At 32.7% G+C, this 22,827-nt stretch overlaps 5 protein-coding genes across 5 annotated transcripts in view; 1 reads left to right on the forward strand and 4 right to left on the reverse strand.

Annotated features, from left to right (window-relative positions):
- The window catches only part of LOC123713842 (lysine-specific histone demethylase 1A), a 345,388-nt gene extending 339,318 nt beyond the window's left edge, over positions 1-6,070 (reverse strand). Inside the window, exons 1-8 of the mRNA XM_045667729.1 lie at positions 5,947-6,070; positions 5,637-5,857; positions 4,914-5,103; positions 3,941-4,094; positions 3,198-3,326; positions 2,727-2,869; positions 1,927-2,076; positions 943-1,001 (exon numbers count right to left, since the gene is read on the reverse strand). Coding sequence (XP_045523685.1) covers positions 943-1,001; positions 1,927-2,076; positions 2,727-2,869; positions 3,198-3,326; positions 3,941-4,094; positions 4,914-5,103; positions 5,637-5,857; positions 5,947-5,970 — 1,070 coding nt within the window. The 5' untranslated portion in view covers positions 5,971-6,070. The remainder of the gene's footprint in view (positions 1-942; positions 1,002-1,926; positions 2,077-2,726; positions 2,870-3,197; positions 3,327-3,940; positions 4,095-4,913; positions 5,104-5,636; positions 5,858-5,946) is intronic.
- A 728-nt stretch (positions 6,071-6,798) lies between these two features.
- LOC123713844 (bursicon) lies at positions 6,799-8,771 on the reverse strand. Its single transcript, XM_045667731.1, has 4 exons — positions 8,670-8,771; positions 7,707-7,816; positions 7,199-7,324; positions 6,799-6,958 (listed from the first exon to the last, which is right to left on the reverse strand). Exons 1-4 carry the CDS (start codon positions 8,767-8,769, stop codon positions 6,824-6,826), a joined length of 471 nt encoding a protein of 156 aa, XP_045523687.1. The 5' UTR covers positions 8,770-8,771; the 3' UTR covers positions 6,799-6,823.
- A 4,236-nt stretch (positions 8,772-13,007) lies between these two features.
- LOC123713845 (partner of bursicon) lies at positions 13,008-14,066 on the reverse strand. The gene is made up of 3 exons (XM_045667732.1): positions 13,922-14,066; positions 13,661-13,785; positions 13,008-13,267 (listed from the first exon to the last, which is right to left on the reverse strand). Exons 1-3 carry the CDS (start codon positions 14,037-14,039, stop codon positions 13,097-13,099), a joined length of 414 nt encoding a protein of 137 aa, XP_045523688.1. The 5' UTR covers positions 14,040-14,066; the 3' UTR covers positions 13,008-13,096.
- Positions 14,067-15,340: 1,274 nt separating this feature from the next.
- On the forward strand, positions 15,341-17,180 carry LOC123713843 (CAAX prenyl protease 1 homolog). The gene is made up of 2 exons (XM_045667730.1): positions 15,341-15,561; positions 15,689-17,180. The coding sequence occupies exons 1-2, from the start codon at positions 15,472-15,474 to the stop codon at positions 16,925-16,927; spliced, it is 1,329 nt and encodes a 442-aa protein (XP_045523686.1). The 5' UTR covers positions 15,341-15,471; the 3' UTR covers positions 16,928-17,180.
- Positions 17,181-17,236: 56 nt separating this feature from the next.
- On the reverse strand, positions 17,237-22,803 carry LOC123713403 (organic cation transporter protein-like). Its single transcript, XM_045667046.1, has 9 exons — positions 22,672-22,803; positions 22,352-22,587; positions 21,955-22,134; positions 21,361-21,591; positions 20,474-20,693; positions 19,768-19,930; positions 19,171-19,447; positions 17,594-17,866; positions 17,237-17,365 (listed from the first exon to the last, which is right to left on the reverse strand). Exons 1-9 carry the CDS (start codon positions 22,721-22,723, stop codon positions 17,330-17,332), a joined length of 1,668 nt encoding a protein of 555 aa, XP_045523002.1. The 5' UTR covers positions 22,724-22,803; the 3' UTR covers positions 17,237-17,329.
- Positions 22,804-22,827: the final 24 nt, after the last annotated feature.

The following is a 22,827-nucleotide window of genomic DNA, read 5'->3' on the forward strand; positions in this document are numbered from 1 at the left end:
TGAAACGAAATGGTAACCATGGTGACGCATACTATAAATAAGGTCGAATGAGGATAATTACATCAGGGACTGTTTTTGACTGAAATATTATACATATTTGTGTAATTTAAAAATGATAATGAACACGTTTGTTTATGTGTTTATTTGTTAAGATCGCCATTGCTAGAGTAGCGTTTCGGCGGGTTATTGGAAGTATTCATTAATTAAATGTTTAATACTTAACAGAACATTAAAAAATGTGTGTATACTAGAATTTTTTCGAAAAATTAACTACTATATGCAACTTAACAGAAATTGGTTAAATGAAGTTAAATAATATAAAGTTTTACAAAAGGCTTTTATTATCATAGACCTGAATACAAATAATACAATTATTTAATTTTATCTTATTACTACTAAGATTACTACAGTATTTCATTAATTGTAATAGAATTATTACTGTAATAGTTATTGTTGTTATTAATGGCTTCGAATCTCTGCGAATCAACCGTGGTAGGGACAACAGAAAGATAGCACGTAACGAGAAAATGTGACGCGTAACCGAAAAATGTGACTGTAAATTTATTTCCAACGCCGCTAAAGAAGTTTCATTTCAAAAATAACAATTTGTCTATCACTAATAAAATAAGTTCTAAAATCTTGTCAGATAGCCTTTGTGTTTATTATTAAAATTTATTTCTTTCACTTCTAATAAAGGCGGCCATATTAATTACGTAAGCTAAACGGTGAAGCTCGTTACCATGGTTACCATTCTGTTTATATAGATTTTTATTTAGCCTATGTTCTAGAGACGTAATCAACATTTCATCGATCGTTATAATAAAAAAGTTACACAAGAAAAACCAAACTTAAAATTTAGAATTATGTAAATAACTATAAGTTTTGAAAATAATAAATACCTTTAATTGATTCAAAAAGTGTTTTTCTTAAAACCAAACTTACTTGTTTATGTTATTCTTGAGTTTCTCTTGCAAAGTTATGAATGCCTTGAGATGTTGTATCTGTGAACATTGAGAAATTTGTCATAGATGTAGATAATCTGAAAATGGCGGCACAATTCACATGGTTATATTATAGGTTATAGGTTATATAGTTATATTAATATAAAAATTCATATAAATTACATGAAAAATAGTGGAATTTGTACAAAATAGTACTAAATGCCGTTCTAGCATTATTTATAGAGTTTGTTTAGATGTAGTTGATGAACATGTTAGAAGTACTTTCGTCTCTTTCTGTCAAATCGTGTGTACGCGTGATGAAAAGAGAGAGATGATTTAGTTATGTTACATTGTATGAAGTCATAAATTCATAACAGTTTTAGTGCATACACCCTTAGTGACGTCATTCCATTTCGCACCTTCAGTATTAAAGGCATAATTTATAATACAATAATTATGGGAAATCGCGTTTACGTTGTTGTCTTGTTTGTTAATAAAATGCTTTTTATTAAAGTCATAACAATGAATATATTTGTTTGTATGTCACTTTAGAAAATTAATTCACTTTAAATCATTCTATAAAAATATAAGTATATAAGTTGGGAATAATTCCTTGTAACAACTGCAATTTTTTTATATTATTAAATAAATACGAATTATTTATAATTTTAAACGGTTTTTGCCATAAATCCTATTTGAAATACATTAAATTTGGACACTATGTTGTAACTATGCTACATAGAGGTGCGGATGGGAGACAGGGGTAGAGACGCAATGTATGTACGTATGTACACCTCGTTTTTATTGAGTTTTCTTTCAGCGCTAACCGCTAGAAAATTTCATCGTGTTAATATATGAATTAGGCCTTTAATACGCCGCTTTAATCACATACGAACATGCCGAACAAACCAAGAGGAGCAAGCTTCAGGTTTTCTTGAAAGTTGGTGATATTTTAGCATCATTTTTATATGTATCTCAACCTCACCTGTTTGTGTTTGACATTCTTCTGTTGCAGCTTAATGACCCACTCGAGCGCCTGCCCCAACGAGACCGGGGTGTCGTCGAAGTAATTGAAGTCCACTTGGTGCGAGAGATACGAGGTCGCGTCTAATAAGCGATTGAACTCCCGCTCCACCTGTACCGAAGGTCCATAAAATTTTTATACAGAACTTTTGGCCACCTGAAGTGATATGCAGCCTGACAGGGAGCTTTTAGCAATTATAAACACAATATCGAATTAAATGGCAACAATGTGTCCACATAATTGGTCCTTCGTGGGTTGGTCCTTTGATTTATGCTTCGTCATCATTTGTTTTTTTCTAATATGCAAGTATTAGTGAAGCACAAAGAACGGTTCGATGGCCGTCACACAATCTTATACTAGAATATTAAGTCATGAATACGTTCTTCGTTACAATATCTTTTTACCAGGATGAAAGGCACAAATTATCAGCCGTAAGGATTTGGAGAAATTCTATTAGTTTGGAAGCAAAGAGAGGTTAGACTGATGCTAATACCTTGCCTCACGATAGTTCTCAAAAACGCACTAAACACTCACTATAAAATTCTAAATAGTGGACGTAACTATTATCAATTATAATTAACAAAAAGTATATATCATAATAAAAATGTGTCTAACGCAACCCGAGTAAATCTCAACAATGACTCAACTAATAAATGTGACGGTCGGCCGAGAAGAAATATTTGGGATCACCCTCATCAAAAATTATTAAATTGAAATTTTGTATTTCGAACAGTACTAGTCAGTAACTATGAAGTACATACCATTTCGTCTTTATGTTTAGGCACTTGGTTTCCCGTAGCTTCATACAACGGACACTTTTGCTTAATCTTGTGAAGTTCCATATTCATCTGTACTGAAAGTGTGGTCACAGGATTGCCACCGAGACCCGTCACCACCATAGCACCTGAATTCACCATTTCATACATTAAATTCAATTTTTTTAAACTAACCTAAATAATAATAAAGGCACTCTATATAATTGGACGAAAGTGATTTTACAAAAAGTCAATTAAAATGAAAAAAAACCGTAATGAAACACTTTGGCAAAATGGCTTAACCACATAGAATCTTATTTAATTGATATAGTTTTTAAATATTTTATTTAATATACTTACAACAGTACAGACAGTATAACAACACAAACAACAATGAATGATAAATAGAACAAATAACAAACAAATCTATAATTTATTGTCAACCATAAATATTAAAAAAAATATGATTTAACTAACCTAGATCAGCGACATATGGCCCTTTCCGATATGTGACTATGCGTCCACCAACACGTTCCCTCCCTTCTAAAATAACAACTTCACACCCAAACGACTGGAGCTGACGAGCTGCTGCCAAACCGGATACACCTGAAAATGTTAACACAATATGTTCAAATTGAATTGTAGCAAAAAAAATGTGTCATTTATATATTCATGTTGGTATGAGAACCAACTTTACTCTGTAATGAACATTTCCTTTGGTCGGGTTACCTGAAAACAGAGGACTCTTCATAAAACCTTTTTTTAATATTAACCATTTTTGTTTATTTTTTTTAATTTTGTTGTGTCATCTTCAGTAGGGGTCTCTTTGATTTACCCAAAGGGGCATTTTATTGATTGCCTCGCACACTACTCTATTAAACTACTCGGCCCATTTAGTAGTAGTCCATTCTTATGTTTTTATTATGAATCTTTTTCTATTGGTTAAATTTTTCCTCTTTTTTTTACTTCACTCTCCGTGTTATACTTTTTGGTTAACCCCTTATAATCTTCATAAATGTAATAACAAGTACTTCGTTCTTAAGTTTTTTTTTTAAACCATCAGTCTATTTATTGCATTGTAAACACAACCAAATTTTAATTCAAAGATACTAAATTCCTCAAAAAGAAATTTTAAAGGAGGTAAGTAATGTATGTTGAATAATGAAATTATTTGCATTGATTATTAAAAGTATATAAATAAACAAACTATCAAATTTTACCTGCTCCAATAATGACAACTTTAGGACGCTGTTTCCCTTTAGGCGGAGATGGTATAGGAGTGACACGTTCATAAATACCATAGTTAATGAAACCATGTCTCTCTAGAAAGGCATGCGTTCTTAACACAAGCACAGGATCAACATTATAAGGAGGCTGGAAACGGAATTGATTAATGTTAGATTCACAATTCTAATAAAGTCAAAAACATTTACGACGACATTGTTTAGTTTACCGGTTATATTGACCAAAATCGAAGGTCCCGGCTGAATTCTATTGCATTAGGTACTTAATAACAATGTCATCGCCTGTAACCACTATCAGTTCTACGACCAAATATGAGTTGTCCCTTCGATGTTGTTATATCAGATTTTAAGGGGCTTAAGTGTGCGACTGTCATCCCCAAAATTACCGGAGTTTTATGGCTGGCTTGTACCAATGGACTTTTCTGTTTGTCTCATTTAACAATTGCTACACTGTACATTGAAGGAAAATCGGCATGACATAAAATATATGGGGTGTCACAGAATACTGGCCACCTTGTTCTTTACAATAAAACAAATGAGCACAAAACAGATATAGTAATCTGAGGCCAAGACCAAGGATTGTAGCACTATTTTTTCTTTTAGTGTGATCAACAACTACATGCACCCTTATACAAAACTTTACTCTTCTGTGCATATAGTCTTGGTATATGTAAGAAAAGGAAATGGTATCTGAAGAAATTCAACACAGTACTTTGTTTAATTATTCTTGACACTACTGTCAATAATAAGGCATGTTGAGTAAAACTACCTTATCTATATTGATTCTCTAACATTACCCTAATTTAGAAATTATTTTGATTGATTGCCTTTTATATTTTGTGTATTTGTTTCAATTGATTATTTTTAAGTTTTTGTATTTAACACTTTTTACCATTGTAAAAGCCAACAAGATGCAATGCAACAAATCATCAAAGAATTTTATTCCTACCTCCATTTTTTGAATAGCAATCTCTTGTGTGAGTTGTTTCTTAGGGTCTCCAAACCAAAGTTTCAAAACTCGGTTCCTAATTTGTATGAATGCTTGGGCAGATGCTCCTTGCAAGTCTGAGAAACATTCCGCTTCTAGTGATGACATTTTATCAAACGGAAGCCTTGACTGAAAGGCAGCTCCTTCCAAACTGAAAGAATGAGTAGAGCACTATTAGAAAATAATTTTTGAAATTGAACATTAATTTAAACAGAATTAGGGAACAAATTAAGAGCCATTAGTGTTTGTCTGAGGCATGACATGTCATGCCTTATTATAAAACCAAAAATTCAAATTATGTAATTTAAATCCAGCTCATGATCCTTAGTCTAACATATAAATATTTCACCTGTGAGGCAGTTAAGGTATAGTGGAATATTCTTATACAATTATGCTGCTATATATAAGTATATTATGCTGCTTTATCTTTATTGGGTTAGTTAAATATTTCATATTTACAGCAAGTTTTTAGGAAAACGCCACCTCTAGCATAGAATCTGTCAAACAGGCATACATTTACATGTAAAGGTTGTGAAATAAGTTGTTATTATTTTTGTTTGTTTCTTGATGTAAGGTTTTATTGTAATGTCCATTGGCAGACCTTGTTTAAAGAAATAATTATTATTTTCAATCCAATAAGAAAAATAAACTTCTATTTATTAAAATGAATATAATAAGAATTACCTATTAAGCATTTCCTTATAGTTAACTTCTTCAATATCTTCGCTTTTTGCTTCCTGTGTTATAATAAGTTTATCATCTTTCTTAGTTTCATTGCGACTGGAAGAAGACTCTCTTCGACCTGAGAGTGTTGTTGGGCTTGAAGACGCAATCTTACTTTTCTCAGATTGATCAGATTCCGAATCATCTTGTTTTAATTTTTCATCTAGTTCGCGGGTTTCAACCTACATATAAAATAACAAAAAAATACTCCATAATAACTTAAATAGCAAGAGTATATAATTTTACTGGGTTAATAATAATATTAACTTACCCTTGCACGTTTGCGGCGGCTCATTTTAAAATAAAATCAGAGAATATTACTGTAACAAGACTTAAACTTTGCAGTAAAAAGTAAACACTAAACAAGCAAACGAATTTCTATTAATACTCCGCGGCCGAACGATGTTCTGACAATTTACTGAATGTGTCAATGGTTACTAGAAAGATGACATTTTATTTGTCAGTTTGTTTTGCAACCAATTTTCATAACATTAAATACTCATAATATTATACTCAATAGTCTACATAATTATTTGTATATTAGATGTGCATTGAACAATGCAGACGCCGAGCTACGCTCGCCAAAACGGTCTGAGCAACCCTGTCAAGGCCCTTATGGGCAGGCAACTGCCGAAAGAGAGAGAGAGTTACAAGGCGTTATGTACATGGTGTGCTTAGTGTTCTCACGAGTGCGTAAAATATTATGAGCTTGTGGCGCAAACATTGCTTCAATTTTAAATTAAAAATTAGTCCAGTTTTATTAAAACGAACTAATATACAATTTAAAACGGCATCATATTATGCTATTTTAAAATGCAAATTTTTAAATATGAAATGCGTTTGAACTACTCCTTAACTATATCTCCGTAACTCCTACTGGTATATTCGTGATAAATAATTAATTATATATTTGTGAGTTAGAACAAATGTCCTAGCTAGGGCCTAGATTACCACGTGTACCTACTTGTGGTTGAATTGAATATTTGCGAAAACTATCACAAATATATTGAAGTTTAAAATATTACATAGTTTAATAATCCACTAATATTTTTTTATAAATAATTCGAATTAATGAAATACGATTTATTTATTCTACAAGATACTTTATAAATTCATGGGTCCTTATAACATTCAATTTAACATTATCTTTAAAAATGTCTTCTAAACTGGCTATGCAGAGGACTATCTTCAACGTAACCAGCGATTTCTTGAGGGATGATGGAACTTTCTTCTACGCTCCCACATGGACGACACATACACTCAAGAGGAGCTTTTGTTGTTACCTGTAAAATAATGATTATTAAATATATTAAACATTATCATTTACCTCAGCAAATTTACTTATAAAACTGATTGTATTTATGACTCATTATTCAAAGAAGCCTCAATATTATGTGCTTTAAAAAACATACTTCCGTTGCGTTTCATATCAATGAGTTCTTGCAGTGCCTACCAAGTCTAAATATTTCTATAGAAAACAAACCTAGAACATCTAAATAGAACAAGTGGTCTGTCAACTGTACCTTTCGATATCTCTTTTCTTCATTTTTTGCCTTGGGACAATACAGCACCACTGATGCTTCCCGTTCTCCTGATTCTTGACAACAGTTACACGAACGTTCCATTTGCCATATTTTACTACCAGACACCTGAAATAATATTCATATATATTGATTCACTTCTACTTCTTGTATACTTACGACTCCTTCATTGGTCTTTTGATAAGCTCAATATAAATAGCGATATCTACCATATGACCGCTAAGGATATAGGCCCCCCTTACGGTCGGTAAGTCAGTGGTTAGACTGGTGGACTGTAATCCCTTTAGATTGTAGAATTAGTTATTTATTCTGGCCTCTCTATTAATGTACATAAATAAATGAGCAGGACTCAACAACATGCATGTATATTGTGCACTATAATATAAATTCTGAGTTTTTAAAATTGCATATGCAAGTACCAATGCAGCCGGATTACCAGTAAACCCAACGGATAAAGTATATCCATAAAATAAATTAATAAAACTATTACCTGGACATAGCTTGTACATTTGCCAATACAAGCATAAGAGGGTATCGGCTTAGGTACACAGCCCGGGTGTTGCAGAACGTGAATTACAGGCGTCATCTGACATTCTTGCCCTAAAAAGTTTATGTAATAATTCGCGGCGAGGTTTTTTTTTAATAAACAGTCCTCTTATAGTCTTAGTACATATTTTTCGTTAGAATATTGTCGTCAATTACGAGGAAATACTTATTAATTAATAATAATTTACGTTGTGAAAATTTACTATCCCGCTATCGGAACAATTTATTTATTAACACTTCATTGCAGAAACAATCCAATTGATATAGTTAAATGAAAAGCAAGGCAACTGGCGGCCTTTATGTAAGGTACCTCTTCCAGGCAACCACTGTGTATAGAAAATAATAATAATCAATTAGTTAAGGTAAGCAAGAAGTGTCATAATAAATAGTTAATATAGTTATTTAAACAAAACTAAAACAGGAACAAAAAAATAAAAATAAACAAACGGCGGTATCGCTGTGAACATCAGGTGAGCCTCTTGCCCGTTTGCCAGCTATTTCATAAAAATAAAAAACTAAACTAAAAAGGGACATATGAAAAAGAAAAAGTGCACATGAATCACGATAATTTTAGATCAGTCTAGTTAGTACGATAGTTAGGGATATGAGTTGGACTGTCATTGTTTATACAGTAGAGATTTAAAAGAAAGATGGGTTATAATAAATTATTTAAAATCGTTGTATAACAAAACACTTTTTAAACGGATTGAAGCTACGTATTATTATTAAAAACTTATAATTATTTACATAATTTTAAGCGTGCTTTACAGCGTGTAGTCACCGTGACCACAAGTATAAGTTTTTAATAATAATACATAGCTTCAATCCGTTTAAAAAGTGTTTTCATAATGTGTAAAAGCTATTTTAACAAAAGATAATACTATTGTTGTATTATTTGCTATACTACCTGGAGGCAACTGCACTTCTTGACTTTTAACGGGTTTATCTTGCAAATAACAAGCAGATAAAACTAATCCACATGTAAAAATATAGTTAAAGGAAAACATCTCAAAAATGACCTCTTTGCTACGAAAGATGAAAATGTTATGAGAAAAATCACAAAATCGGCTGCTTATATTTGAGTTGAGGACATATTTCATTAAGTTCTCAAGTCTAATGACATTAAAATCGTTTTAGTTGACGTGTCTCCTGCAGGACAAACACACTCCCAGCTGCGAAGACATGAACGCCTAATGGGTGGCATATGAATGATTTTTATTAAAAAGCTTACAGAAGAAAAATATCTTCACTAAATCATAGTGAATACGTATACTCCCAACACTTAATCTTTACAATTTTCAAAAAAAATCATTTTGTATATAAGTATGGAAACCGATACGCTTTGTCACAAACATCATACATTCAATTAAAGAGTAGGTTCTCAATTTATATATTTTTTTTAATATAGGCAAGCTATTTCAATCACGAATTTTCAATAAAATTTGTCATGCAAGATATTTGAGTGTATATGTAAGTCACAATTTGGGCAAGATGGGTTAATAGCAACTGAATTATGGCAATACCAATTCAAATAATGTATTAACAATTATCACATTAAAAGCCTGGTAATCTCGGTTTTGTTTTACGGCGTAATAACAATAAGGCACTTGGATTAAGATAATACAGAAGTCTAGTAAGTAAGTATGCCTATTAAATATACAGGAATTGTATAGGTGTTATTTTTTTATTTGTTTCACCAAAACTTATTATACTTATATTATATTTTTATCCAACAGATAAAAATTGTCTATACAATAATCAAGTGTTATTGACAACTAAAGTAACAGGTTAAAAACCTGTTACTTATAGTATGAGTACTTTTTAAATAACAGAAATTATAAACTAAAAGGCAGTTCAAAGAAGAATATGGTCGACTTAACAGCGTTTTCTGACCTCATTGCTGTTTAATTTCATTTGATATAAACACCTAAGGCAAAGTTATATAAAAATAAACCGTTATTTAATATCAACATCCAAGTACGATTTCTTTGCAAACTGAACTTATGAAGTGACATTGACAACTCGAATATGGATTTATAAAAAGCCCGCGCAGCTTTATAGCAATTTAACCGAAGATGATGGTAACAACCACTTTAATGATACTCTAAATTCTAATGGTCTAATGTCTGATGTAGTACATCATATACTATGAAAGAACATTGCTAAAATATATTGTTGTTTATATGGTAGCAAATTATAGCGGTTTGAAGTAACCTAATGCATTTATCGAAATCAATATAACAATTGTTTTAATTGGTCTATTTGTTGACTTCTAAAAGCTAGCTCACTGTATCCCTTTCTAATAGTATATATGTTTATTTTCCTATGTAATATGTCCAAAAGAAGGCGGGAAAATATAGTATTCTATTATTTCTAATGTCTTAAACATATGTTTGTAGCGGTATAATATTTTATATTTATTTTTACTCGGTTACTTAGAAAGATGTAATCTATGGCGTTACCACCAATGGTTTGGCATCAGAGCTGCGTAGGTACATCTTTTCTTCATGAAATTTAAGTTTTTTTTCTCTGCACAACGACATTATCTAACATTAGAATCTAACCTATTATAAACTCACGCAATTTACCAAAAATAATATTGAATATAAGAAAGTGTCCAATAACACTATTTACATATAAGGGAAACTTGTCTATAAGGGAAGACACTATTACGCACAATGGACCTATTGAGCGTCTAAGTGCGGAAACAGAGTATACAAGAGAAGACACTCTGTTCTTGTTTACTATTTTCTTTTTCCACTTACCACTGTTTAGCAATTAAGCCCAATGTTTTGAAGTGAAAGTTCTTTAGGCACATGAGGGTAAAATTTATACGGATGAAACAATAATAATAATATTAGCGTCCCGAAGTGCAGCGTTTTTGTCGAATAAACAGGAAAGATCGATTGAGACCGACTGAGAGAGAGTGAGAAAGGGCGAAGGTAGCATGAAACAAATAGCCATGCAGCGAGATTAGGAAACCAGCAAGTGAGAAAGATCGAGAGAAAAAGTAAAGCAGATCGAGAAAAAATACACGCTATTGGTTGATATATTCGTTTGTATAGTTACATATTAGAACTTTTGATAGCAATTCTCTGGCATAGCGACTTGTGCAGTAAACGTAGAATTTTTATCAATTTATATTATCATTAGCACATATATAGTTGTAAACGGTGTATATAGATATACAAATACATGGAGTGATCATATACTAGTACATGATCATCTATTAGGGCTTTAACCATAGTAATAATTAATTTACAAAGAATTTCTTCCTCCTTCTTCGTTCTTACTTCTTCTTCTTCGTTCTTACTTCTTCTTCTTCGTTCTTACTTCTTCTTCTTCGTTCTTACTTCTTCTTCTTCGTTCTTACTTCTTTTTCTTCTTTCTAATGGCAATGTCAACCCATTTTAGCTTTTATAATAACCGATTATAATGAGGGATCTTAAAAGCTAACTCCTCACGGTGTTTTCCTGCACCGAATGAGCATTTAATATTGTAAAATTTTTAAAATTGTATAACAAATTCGCTACTATATTTACCAATACTCGATATTGAATATACGAATGAATTCCAGTCGTACCGATACAAAGAGACGTTATTTCCATTACAGAGGCACCTAGAAGGAAGTGTGTGGTTGAATGTTGCTCAAGACAGGGAAAATCGGAATTGGAGGAGGAGGATTCAAACGAAATCGGAAACCATCGGGCTCCAACTTAAAATTATAATAACATTACTAACACATATGTAACAAATTTAATTGAAATTTATAAAACTTTTAAAAAGATATAATTGTAGTTATTTAAATAACAATTTTATGATCAATTAACTTGATAACGCGGGAAAATATCGGTGCTTCTCAGTTGCTGATTGGATAAGCTCAGAACATTGGCGTCTAGGAGCTAATCCTCTTGGGTTTCTGGTAGTATTCTGATTTTAGGAACTTGAGAATGTTACTATAAAATTTTGGTCTAACTCAATTTGAAGTGAGTTTGTTTACAACATTAACTTGCATTGTGCAAATATATTGAATATCAAATGGTGCACCACCATGGTTCAAGATGAAAGATCGCCACGATATAAAAAATCTATTAAAATATACAATATAAGGCCATAAATACTGTTACAATTAAAAATTAACAAAATATTACATTTGAATTTAGAATCTGACATTTTTATATCAATGTTCATTTGGTTTTCTCATTTTAGCGCCAATACACTGTACAATATTTTGCGATAAAAATGGAGTGTGATAAAGAAAACCGAATCGCTGAGATTGCATTACACAAAGTAGGTATGGAGACAAATGCAATTTTTAAAACTCTCCATGCGCTTGGTATTCCTAAAATGTTTGTGTATAGGGCTATTAATAGGTAAAACGAGACCTACTCTGTTTGTGACAGAAAAAATCTAACCGTCCACGTAGTGTTAGAAATAGGTGGTCAAAGCAGGAAGGGAAAGAATTTGAAGAAATCCTGTCCGAAAGCAAAAGATTTTATCTCGGGAGATGAAGATAACTCCTAGAGCCATTCGCGTATTTTAAAAGATGACTTAGAACTTGTAGCCTATAAGAGACGTACTAGTCGTTTCTTAACTGATATTTAAAAAAAATAGGATGGCAAAACCGAAACAACTACTGAAGCGGTACGGTATTTACGTATGAGTTTTTTTTTACAATTGAGCAACATTTTACACAGCATCCGTCTCGTTAAGGTCGTAGCTATAGTGACCAGTGACGACCTTAATAAACGCCGTTTATAGGTTTGCATGGCAATATTATTTGAGAAACCCTTTTTCAATTGTCTCAACCCTACTGAATCCCTATCGACAAAAGGCAGCTCATACGGTCTTCAGAGAAAAAGTACTAGAATAACAAATTGTCAGTTTCACAGTCTTTCTGGATGTAACTTAAGCATTAGACAAAGTGTTGCAACGAGGATATGTCTATAAATATAGGAAACTATACTATACTTATACCGTTTATACACAATTACACATACGATATTCGAGAACTAGAAGATAACTTGACCTTTGCTAATGATACTGCTAGCATCTACATTATTCCTTGAAGCGTTGACACACAATATGATTTGGCTTGGTATTACTTCTTTTTGACGAATTACATTCAAAAGCAATATTTTATCTTGCTCTTTTTGTGCTACATTCTTTTATGTCGTTCTTGGATTTCGAGATTTTGAATTTATGATTTTCGTATAAGGAATATTTTAAATGAGAAATATAGATATAAATTGAACTATATTTTATTATTGTTAACAAAGTTTATTTGTTACGTTTATTGAGGATCTTTTTGCAATTATAATGATGTCTATAAAACTATCGACTGTAATCTCCACATTTGTAGCATTTACATTCAGCTGGTTCCCGAAGTCTGATTTCCATTATGGCTCGCTCTTCGTCTTCTAAACGAAGGCCGTCAGGATCATAGCAGTGCGACAATGTGACCAGGCGCTCGCGTAAATAATTTTCCTTACAGCAGAAACATTCCTGTAATTAATTTTTAGCATTAGAATAACCATATTAACTTACAGCAATTACGTAAATGAGTGTTTATACTATAATAAATACTTTTGTTCTTCCATGCTTAAAAAGCTATTAAAATAATAAATTTCTACTAAGGGCCCTTCAAGTTAAATAGAGAAAAGCGTACCAATTAAAAGGCCAGAAACACACTTGCCAGCCTTTCGGTATCACTTAAAATCAGGGCCTACTACATCTGTATCTAACTAATATGTAATTATGTTATGTTATACCAAAATTGTATCGAAATGTAAAATTTAAAAAATCTACGGCAGGAAACGATGTCGGAAGTAAAGTATATAAGGAAAGTAAGTAAGTGTTAAAAAAATGATTTTGTGTTTGGTTGAAATACTTACGAACCTTTAAAAAACCTGTAGGTGTAATAACAGATGGTTGAACTTGACTATTGCATATCCCTTCACATTTATTCACCATAACTTCTCCACTGCATGATCGAACCAAACTTCCCATATCGTCATACTCCTCTGTAAAATTATTCGAATGATGAATAAGTAATACCAGCAAATAAAAACGTAAGTATTAAGTGGTTATTAGTAAGCACAACATATATTTCTATTTTTTATTATTAGGCATTTACTGCTTTAAAATTTTTAAATCCACCTTTCGTAACATGAATTTCCGAAGGCAGTGTCTCACAATTTTCATCTGCACAACACGTGAGAATAGTTATAATTAAAATTTCTAATAACAAAAATGTTAATTTATAAGTTAATGCCATAATTGGTACGAAATAAATGCAGATAAGATATTAGTTGCCTACTAGACACCCTAATCCACACTAACCTTCTTGCATCGTGAATTGGTATTTATATGGAAATCTGTAACTTTATTATATTAAGCAATATATGTTGCGTTACAAAGACAGCGGGAATCCTGGGATTCTGTAAGTAAGGAAACATGTTCAACTCCGTTGGAGACGTGATTACTATTTTTAATAGATGATTTATAAGTAGTGATTTATAAGAAGGTAGGTGAGAAAAAAGAGCGTCATTAAAAAAAAAGTACTTTTCTATTACGACTACTACGGGATTTAGCATATTTTTACCTGCTACATATAGCGTACCCTACAAAAATTATATCGCTTCCTTCGATTTCCCTTTAAATATTTTACTTTTACCATACTCTACATAGTACGTAGTCGGTCAAAGTTCTGTCATAAATAGAAATAATGATGAAAACAAAAGTGCTGATCAGTTTTTAATGAGTGATATTATATCAATTTATAGCATAAAATTATTCGAAATGACCTCCCTTATTTTTTAATACAACGACCAGTCCGCGGCCAGTGTCAGTGTCTGCTTTTTTTTAAGATGACTTCAAACTCTCCAATTTTTATGGCATTTATCACGGACCTTCCTCTCTAAGACCTGGCAAATAAATCTATACTATAAAGGATTAAGGTCCGGACTGCAGGAAGGCTAATCCTTTTGTCTAATTAAGTCGTTGTTTTGACGTTCAAACCAGGCTTCAGTGATCTTGGCTTGGCTGTATGCAGGCGCAGAAATCTGTTGGAATACGAAGTGATGTCCCGCAAATAGCGTGCTGGGCAGGTCTTTAACAAGCCGTCCAAAACCGTCTCTTGGTACACTTTTGCACTGGTTTTGACCTCTTTTCGCAAAAATGAACCTCAGTTGGCCCGTAATAGGACACTCCCAACCAGACCATTACTGATGATGGATGATGTCCATGTTGCACCCTCGGAACTTTATTTATAGCTTTTTCAATACTCCTAGGGTACACTCCATCATTCTGTTTATTGTTCTTCTCTTCAATATCGATTCGATTCGATGGATTTTTACGTCCGTAAAGAGGTTATCACGGTGTCGGTTTTCAATCAATTCGGCATCACCATTGCATACACGTTGTAATGTAGAATCCTGTGTGTACAACACTATAAACATACAAATTGAACAGACTACTAAAGTTATAGCAAAACTAAAGTGATCAGATCAATTATATTCTGTATTTAATGTGTCAGAAATTTCTGTTCTCGTTATAAACATACGATATATACAGTGGTCAATAGTCAATATTTTTGAGTGTGGAGGTTAGAAATTTTTCGACCGTTGCCCGCTCTCAATTATTGGATTGTACTTGATTTCTTTTAATTTATTATAACAATAAACGTTACTATTATTTTAAGTCTAATCATGGATTTTAATGAAGATCTCCTATTATTACTTATATTGATGTTCATATGGGTCGAGTATTTATGGGAGCTTTACCTATCGTTGCGTCAGGTACGTTTTTATTATTTTAACCGAAGTGTGGATGTAATTAGGAAATTATGTGCTTACTTAATTATTAAATTCATTGAAGTTTTATGTAAGCCTACGTTCCCTCAATAATTTCTTTTTTTGTTTTCAGCTTCACATATACAAAACAAACAACGCTATTCCTGAGGATCTTAACCAAATGCTGAATGAAGAATCATTCAAAAAAGCCCGTGTCTATGGCATAGATAAATCCGAGTTCAAAATTGCGAAAGAACTCTTTAATATTATATTAACAACTATTATCTTATATAAACGATGGGTTTACACAGTCTGGAGTTCATCTGAAAGCTTTGCTGGAATTTTAAATATTAGTTCTGACCAAGAAATTATTGTAAGTTGCATATTTATGACATTTGTTACAGGTTTTAATTTCATAGTTAACATGCCTTTTACAATTTATGCTAATTTTGTGCTTGAAGAGAAGCATGGTTTCAACAAACAAACAGCTGGCTTTTTCATTAAAGATCAAATCAAGAGTCTGGCATTAAGTTTGGTTATCACATTACCAATAATATCTGCTGCCATATATATTATTATGCTTGGAGGAAATATGTTTATTGTTTGGCTATGGTTATTCACAACTGTAGTATCATTATTCTTACTTACTATTTACCCATCAGTTATAGCCCCAATATTTGATAAGTTTGAACCACTTGCTGAAGGAAATCTTAGAAATGGTATTGAAAATTTGGCTTCTCAACTTAAATTTCCTCTGTCTCAAGTTTACATTGTTGAAGGTTCTAAAAGATCTGTTCATAGTAATGCCTATTTTAGTGGTCTTTTTGGGCAAAAGCGAATAGTTTTATTTGATACTCTGCTTGAAAAACATGATGAAGTAAAGAATCTTACAACAGGATGTACAGATAGTGAAATATTGGGTGTTCTTGCTCATGAGTTGGGACATTGGAAGTGTAGTCATATTTACAAGTCAATAGTACTTACAGAGGTGAATTTGTTATTGCTGTTTACAGCTTTTGGTTTCCTCTTTAAAAATTCCTTATTATATACTACACTAGGCTTCGCTCCTGGTACTGAACCTGTCATAATTGGTTTGATTATTGTCTTACAATTGATTCTCGCACCTTACAACTCTCTTTTATCATTTTTTGCTACTGCCCTTTCTCGTAAGTATGAATTTGAAGCTGACAACTTTGCTGTAGGCTTAAACTACGGGGATCAGTTAAGATCTTCACTTATAAAGCTGGGTAAAGACAACTTGGATTATCCCATCTATGATAAATTGTATTCTGCTTGGTATCATTCTCATCCAACCTTGTTACATAGAATGGAAAATATAAAGAAACAAATGGCAAATAAAAAGAAAGACTAAATGTATTACTTATAATCATTTAACAGTACAACAATTCTATAAATATATAGGACTTAATTATTACTAGTCCAGACATTTTAACTTTTATTCTCTAGTTTAATGTTTTTGCTATATGCACAATTAAGAGAGAATTAAAAAAAACATTCTGTGCTTACAATATTATTTTGAAATAATAGAATAATTATATATATACTATATATAAGATAATATTGTATGTCAAGGTAAATTAAATAAATGAATATATTCTAACTCCTGTATTTTGTATCTGGCATTTTTGCATTTGCATTTTCAATTTTTTTTAATATTTAAGTGGAATTCCATAGACTGAATCATTTTGTATAAATTATTAAAATATCTTATTTTTATTAAAGGTGTGAACATAATAAATAGTTATAATTTTTTTTATTTCTTATTTCTCCTTCCTCCATGCCTAATGTTCTGAAAATAATGCTGTAATAAATAATTATTAAAGACAATTTAAGAATTCTATTTATGTATCTCAATTTGTTTGATTCAAATTATAATGTATGGAATCCAAATTTAAGATAACCTGGTATAACCATTTAGTTACAATCTTTATGTGATGTGGTACTGACGAAAGGACCAAGAATACAATTTTTTTTTAAATGTAGTATGGCTATTGAACTATAAAATTGGTGAACTAACTTGGTTTGTTGAATATCGTTCTGCATCTTCCAAAGTGTCAGGTAAAGGTAGACCTTTTGTCTCTGGCAGTGGCAGAAGTAAGGTTAACTGACAGAAAGATACAAAAGCAAGTAATATAAGAGGTAAGTCTGCAAATATTTCGTCCAAGGAAACAATTCCAGGAGCAACCATAGAAGCAATCCGAGCAAAGGTTGTCACACCACCGACACCTGCGTTACGACCCAGTGTTGGAAATAGTTCCCCCGAATAAAGAAATAAAGCTGGTACTGCACCCTATAAACAATAGAGTAAAGTATAGAGCGAGTTAGTTTTACACAGGTCCTACACTACCTACTTTACACAGGTTCGAGAGGGTAAAATAACACAATTCTTTGTTAATTCTAATTTTTAAAGTAAGTAGGTAGGTAGCCTAATCTTCAACGCGAAACATAATTGTTTTGTCGAGAGTCATATGAAGGTCTTTCAAATATGAAGGACCAAATTAGTAGCCGTATATGTGTCGCAGTAACATAGTTAAATCAGAGTTAATTGAATCTTTAGACAGTTAATTCGATATTCAATCAAGTTGCTAAAGTTCCGTCAGACAAGTGAGTGAACGAAACGTTTAACGAGTTTCCCAAACGTTCCTAGGCAACAAGAGTAACCTAACCATTCACAATAAAGCCAAACACGGAATGTCCAAGCTCTCAGTTCTTCATCATCACACCGAAACAAAAATAACAAATGAGATAATCATGGCGGAGTCTTCTTTTCCATTGTTAATCAACACGCTGGCTTTCGGTCAGACAGATAGTTAAACGTTTTCGACGCTGCTTTATTTAAATAAAAATGCTAGTGACTTGATTGAATTTATTTTATTTTAAGCCTTAAATTATTTCCCGATCCACTTATATCCGGTTATCCTATGTGTTAGTAATTATTTGTAAAAGTTAGTATGAATCAGGAACCCTCTCCGGTAAATGCCTCCTCCAAGGCTTGCCATCTTTCTCTATCTCGAGCTATTTGCATCCATTGAGGACCCGAGATTTTTTAAATGTCATCATCCCATCGAGCGTAAGGTCTGCCTCTGAACCGTTTGCCTGGTGGGCCATGTAGTTACTACTTTCGTCCACCTGTGATCTGTTAGGCGTGCTACATCACCCGCCCACTTCCACTTCAGTTTTTTCGCGTGGCTTAGAGCATCAATTGCTTTGGTCTCTGATCATATTTTTATGTGTCTGATCTTGTCTACCTTTTTAATGTTAAGCATGCTCCTTTCCATGCCTCGTTGACATGTATTTATGTTGTTTTTTGTTTTATTTGTAAATTTCCATGTTTGATTGAATATCGACATTTAATTAACTGTCTAGAGATTCAATTAACTGTCTGATTTAACTACTTTACTGCGACATATGCAAGTCGTACGACCGCTAAAGCGAGGCCGTTCAGGCCGTCTCAAGGTTGCAATAAAGCCCTAAAGAACAGTGTGGACAAAAATACCGACTACAACTGTTCTCTCAATGTTAAAAGATGGCAGTAACACGCTTAAATATACATATTTTGAATAACAAACACTTCCTCAGATTTTAATGCCTTACCGATAATCCCGCAAATCCAATACCAGCAACCATCAGTCGAGGCCAATCATTCGTGAACACTTCCTTTGGTATTAATAAAATAATGAGGAAGCAAAATGAGGATATTATTTGAAATACCCAAACAGTGGTTTTTCTACCAAACCTCGTAATTATTAGTAGACAAAGCAAACAGCCTGGGATTGATATTAACCCAGACAACAATATAGCTAAGTAAATATTTGATCCCACGTAACCGAGGTATTGAGAGAATGTAAAAAAAGAAAGTCCAGTACAAAACCTGAAAGACAATAGCGATATATCAGCTGTTATTAAAGTTACATTTATACAGTACTATTATCGGTGGTATAAAATAAAACATTTCGATTATAATTTTAAGTAAGAATAAGTAGTCATTTCACAACTGATCAGCATTCCAACCCAAAACAATTATTTCAAACGCATCTAATAACTCAACTACCAAGAATATAATTTTAGCTACATTAAGTCGTTGTTTGTTATGCAGCCTTCCTCGAAGATTAATTTCGTCAATTGAATTTTCGATTAGTAGTTTCTGTAAATTTAACTGTGGACCAACTAAACTATTCAGAAGGCAATTACCAATTCAATGACAATAGTACTGTATTTTTTCTCATAAACTTAGATTTAATAAATGCCATAAAACCGGGTGTATTCTGTTTTTGGACTTGATTTATAATTAAATGTTTCATATCCTTTAGTATGTGCTCTCGTCCATTTATTTTAGCAGCTTTCTCCATAATTTCTAAAGGAGATGGAAAAATAATCTGTTACTTAGTTGATGCTTGTGACCTATTATTGGTTAATATATAATTTCTTAATTATGGTATTTTGAGTTTCATCATCGGACGTCGAGGCTGAATACGGAATTCCACCCGTATAACCTAGACGTCCATCGGTGCCCAACTGAGTTTTTAAGGCAGTTTTTGTCTTGCATAACCACAGCTGCCCACTGAATTATCGAACGAATTCGACTGAGGGTCCTTCTAGAAAAGAGCGTCCCCATTCTTAAAAGCCGGTAACGCACTTGGTATCATTTAACATCACGTGAGCCTTATGACAGTTTGTCCCTGTTCTATAAAAAGAATCATGGCCGGGCAAGAGAAACATGCAATGTAAATGGCTTTTCGTGAAAAGTTACAGTAAAAGGTGTCCATTGGCATTTATTTAAAAAAAAAGATTTTAAGAAGGCTTTTCTCTATTCTAGGCAGTCAAAACAGGTTAGCGAACCACCTTTTTTTCACAGATATTTCTTTATACCACCAAAGTTATATTCAAAAGTAAATACCATAAGCCTTTTGCGTTTGACCCGTAGCTAAAAGCCACCGAGGCGACTCTTCAATAGCAAAATAGTACAAAATAAATAACGAAGATATCATAGATAATGAGAATTCCAAATGCCTCCAATCTCTTAGAAAATATCCGAGTCCAGCTAATATTGCATTGCCAACACCAAAGGGCACTTGATATAATATTGGTATAACTGTACGCCATTTACCACTGACCACCTAAAATAATTATAAAATCTGTCGAGATCAGACGACCAATCGCTATTGTTTGATATAGTAAAAGGCAAGTATGCACGTCCTCTTTCTCCTGTTAAGTCTGATGAATGTGTAAGCACAAAGTAATAGACTTGGTGTAGTAGATTTCATGAAACAAGCCACTCCAGGGGTTACATTAAGAATATTTTCATCGTGTAGGTCAAATCAGTTTCTATGCCTTAACCCGAAACAATTATTATTACAGCGATCGAATCAGACCTCCGGATTATACGTCATAACGCACATGGAAAAAATATACTCAGTCTTAGAGATATTAACATAATTAATAATAGTTTATCTGCCTCGTCGAGAAAAAAGGCGTACGGCCGTACTATCCGTATGTCGAAGCAGTTCAGGCCATTTTCGATGTCGTTGTGGATTAAATTCGTATGAATTTTCAGTTACAAATCAAATTGTATAAACAGAGAATAATTATGTTTAAGAATTATAACTGGTCAAATTTCCTAATTTTGCCACTCACTGACTGACCGATCATCAAAACTGTAAAGCACTTCTAGCGGATTGCCAAGTCAATATATTTATTTAAAAGGTCAGATTAAGACGTCGTTAGGTTAGCTAATTTAATGATAGAAAAAGTGGGTTGCGAGACTTTGATGACATTTTAGAATACCTCTATACTCATGACGAACGAAACGACTCCCAATCCACCGACCGCAACAGCCAAAATAAACCAGCTCATCATGAAGATCCAATATTGTTTAACAACACTTGTCACGAATCCGGCGACACACTGAATCACTATACCGGCCATTAGAGGGTTCTTTCTTCCGTATCTGTCAGCCCACATCGGGAACAATATGCCGCCACATACTACACCCCACATCATCACAGCTTGAGTAAACTATGGCAGAGATTTTATTATTAGGTAACGGTTTAACTATCAGTTAGACGCTTGATTTGAGTGAATTACCTAGGGTGGGTTGGCTCAAAATTTCAGTGAATCAGAAATCTACCCTTTGACCGTCGGGGATCTACGCCATTTGAGAAAAATCAAGAGTATAAAGCAGGTGCTTCCAATGTCTTCTCCATCTCCTTCTCGGTAAGTATCAATAATATCTCTTTCATTTAAAAAAAAATATGAATTGGTTGGGGGAAACTATTAGGGTGTAGTAAAAACTGTATAATTTACGTTAAACCATATAAAAATAAAATAGGAATTCACTGTCCTATTCTCACCAAGAACAATATACCAGCGTATACTAACATGTATCAACCAATGTCTTGTGCAAACCAAATTCCAATCCGATATAATCGTTCGGGTAAAAATTGATGTGTCATACACAAATTTTTGACATGGAACCAATGGTATCAAAGCTCTGTCCAAATATGGGGCGATAGCAAGAATGTCTGGGTCAAATATTAGACAAGGATGTTCTTCTATTTTCTGCAAAACGTGACCAAGTATAATTGCTCAATATTAAATTCTAGGCGATAAAAATATTGTAAAATTATAATTATTGTATTGTCAAATAATTGATTTTATTAAACTTTCTACATTAAACCAATATGTTAAGCTCAGATAAGTTAAAAGTCAAGTCAAGTCAACATTATATCACAATTTTTATTATATAGTAACTGCAGTAGAACAAAAATCTGCTTACAGGAGCACATATATCGCGCCATTCACCATCAGAGTATTGGCTCAATATCATAGGTTTTTCGCACCAAAAGTTTTGCGGAGGAGCAAGAAACAGAATATTTAACTGATACCATGCCATTGGCAATTTCAATAAAGCCATGAGCAATGCAGTTTTAAACTGCCATTTTCCAAAATCACCGATCACTTTAAATGTAATATTGTCCAGTGGGTCTTTACTTTCATTGTTCTTTGCAATTTCTAGAATTTTGTCCAAAAAAGGATTAAGATATTACACAGGTATATGTATGTACACACCCTGAAAAATGTTCCGTTAAACCTCACCTTTATTATGTTTTAAGTTACGCTCGCTACTATGCGAAATAAAAGATTTCATTTTAAGTGAGCCGTATTTATTTTCTTTACTAAGTAATTAAGAAAACATAATAATTATTAATTAAAATTAGTTAAATTATATACCGTTACTAAAATAACTTACAT

This window comes from Pieris brassicae, chromosome 8 (assembly GCF_905147105.1).
Source record: "Pieris brassicae chromosome 8, ilPieBrab1.1, whole genome shotgun sequence".
Lineage (NCBI taxonomy): Eukaryota > Metazoa > Arthropoda > Insecta > Lepidoptera > Pieridae > Pieris > Pieris brassicae.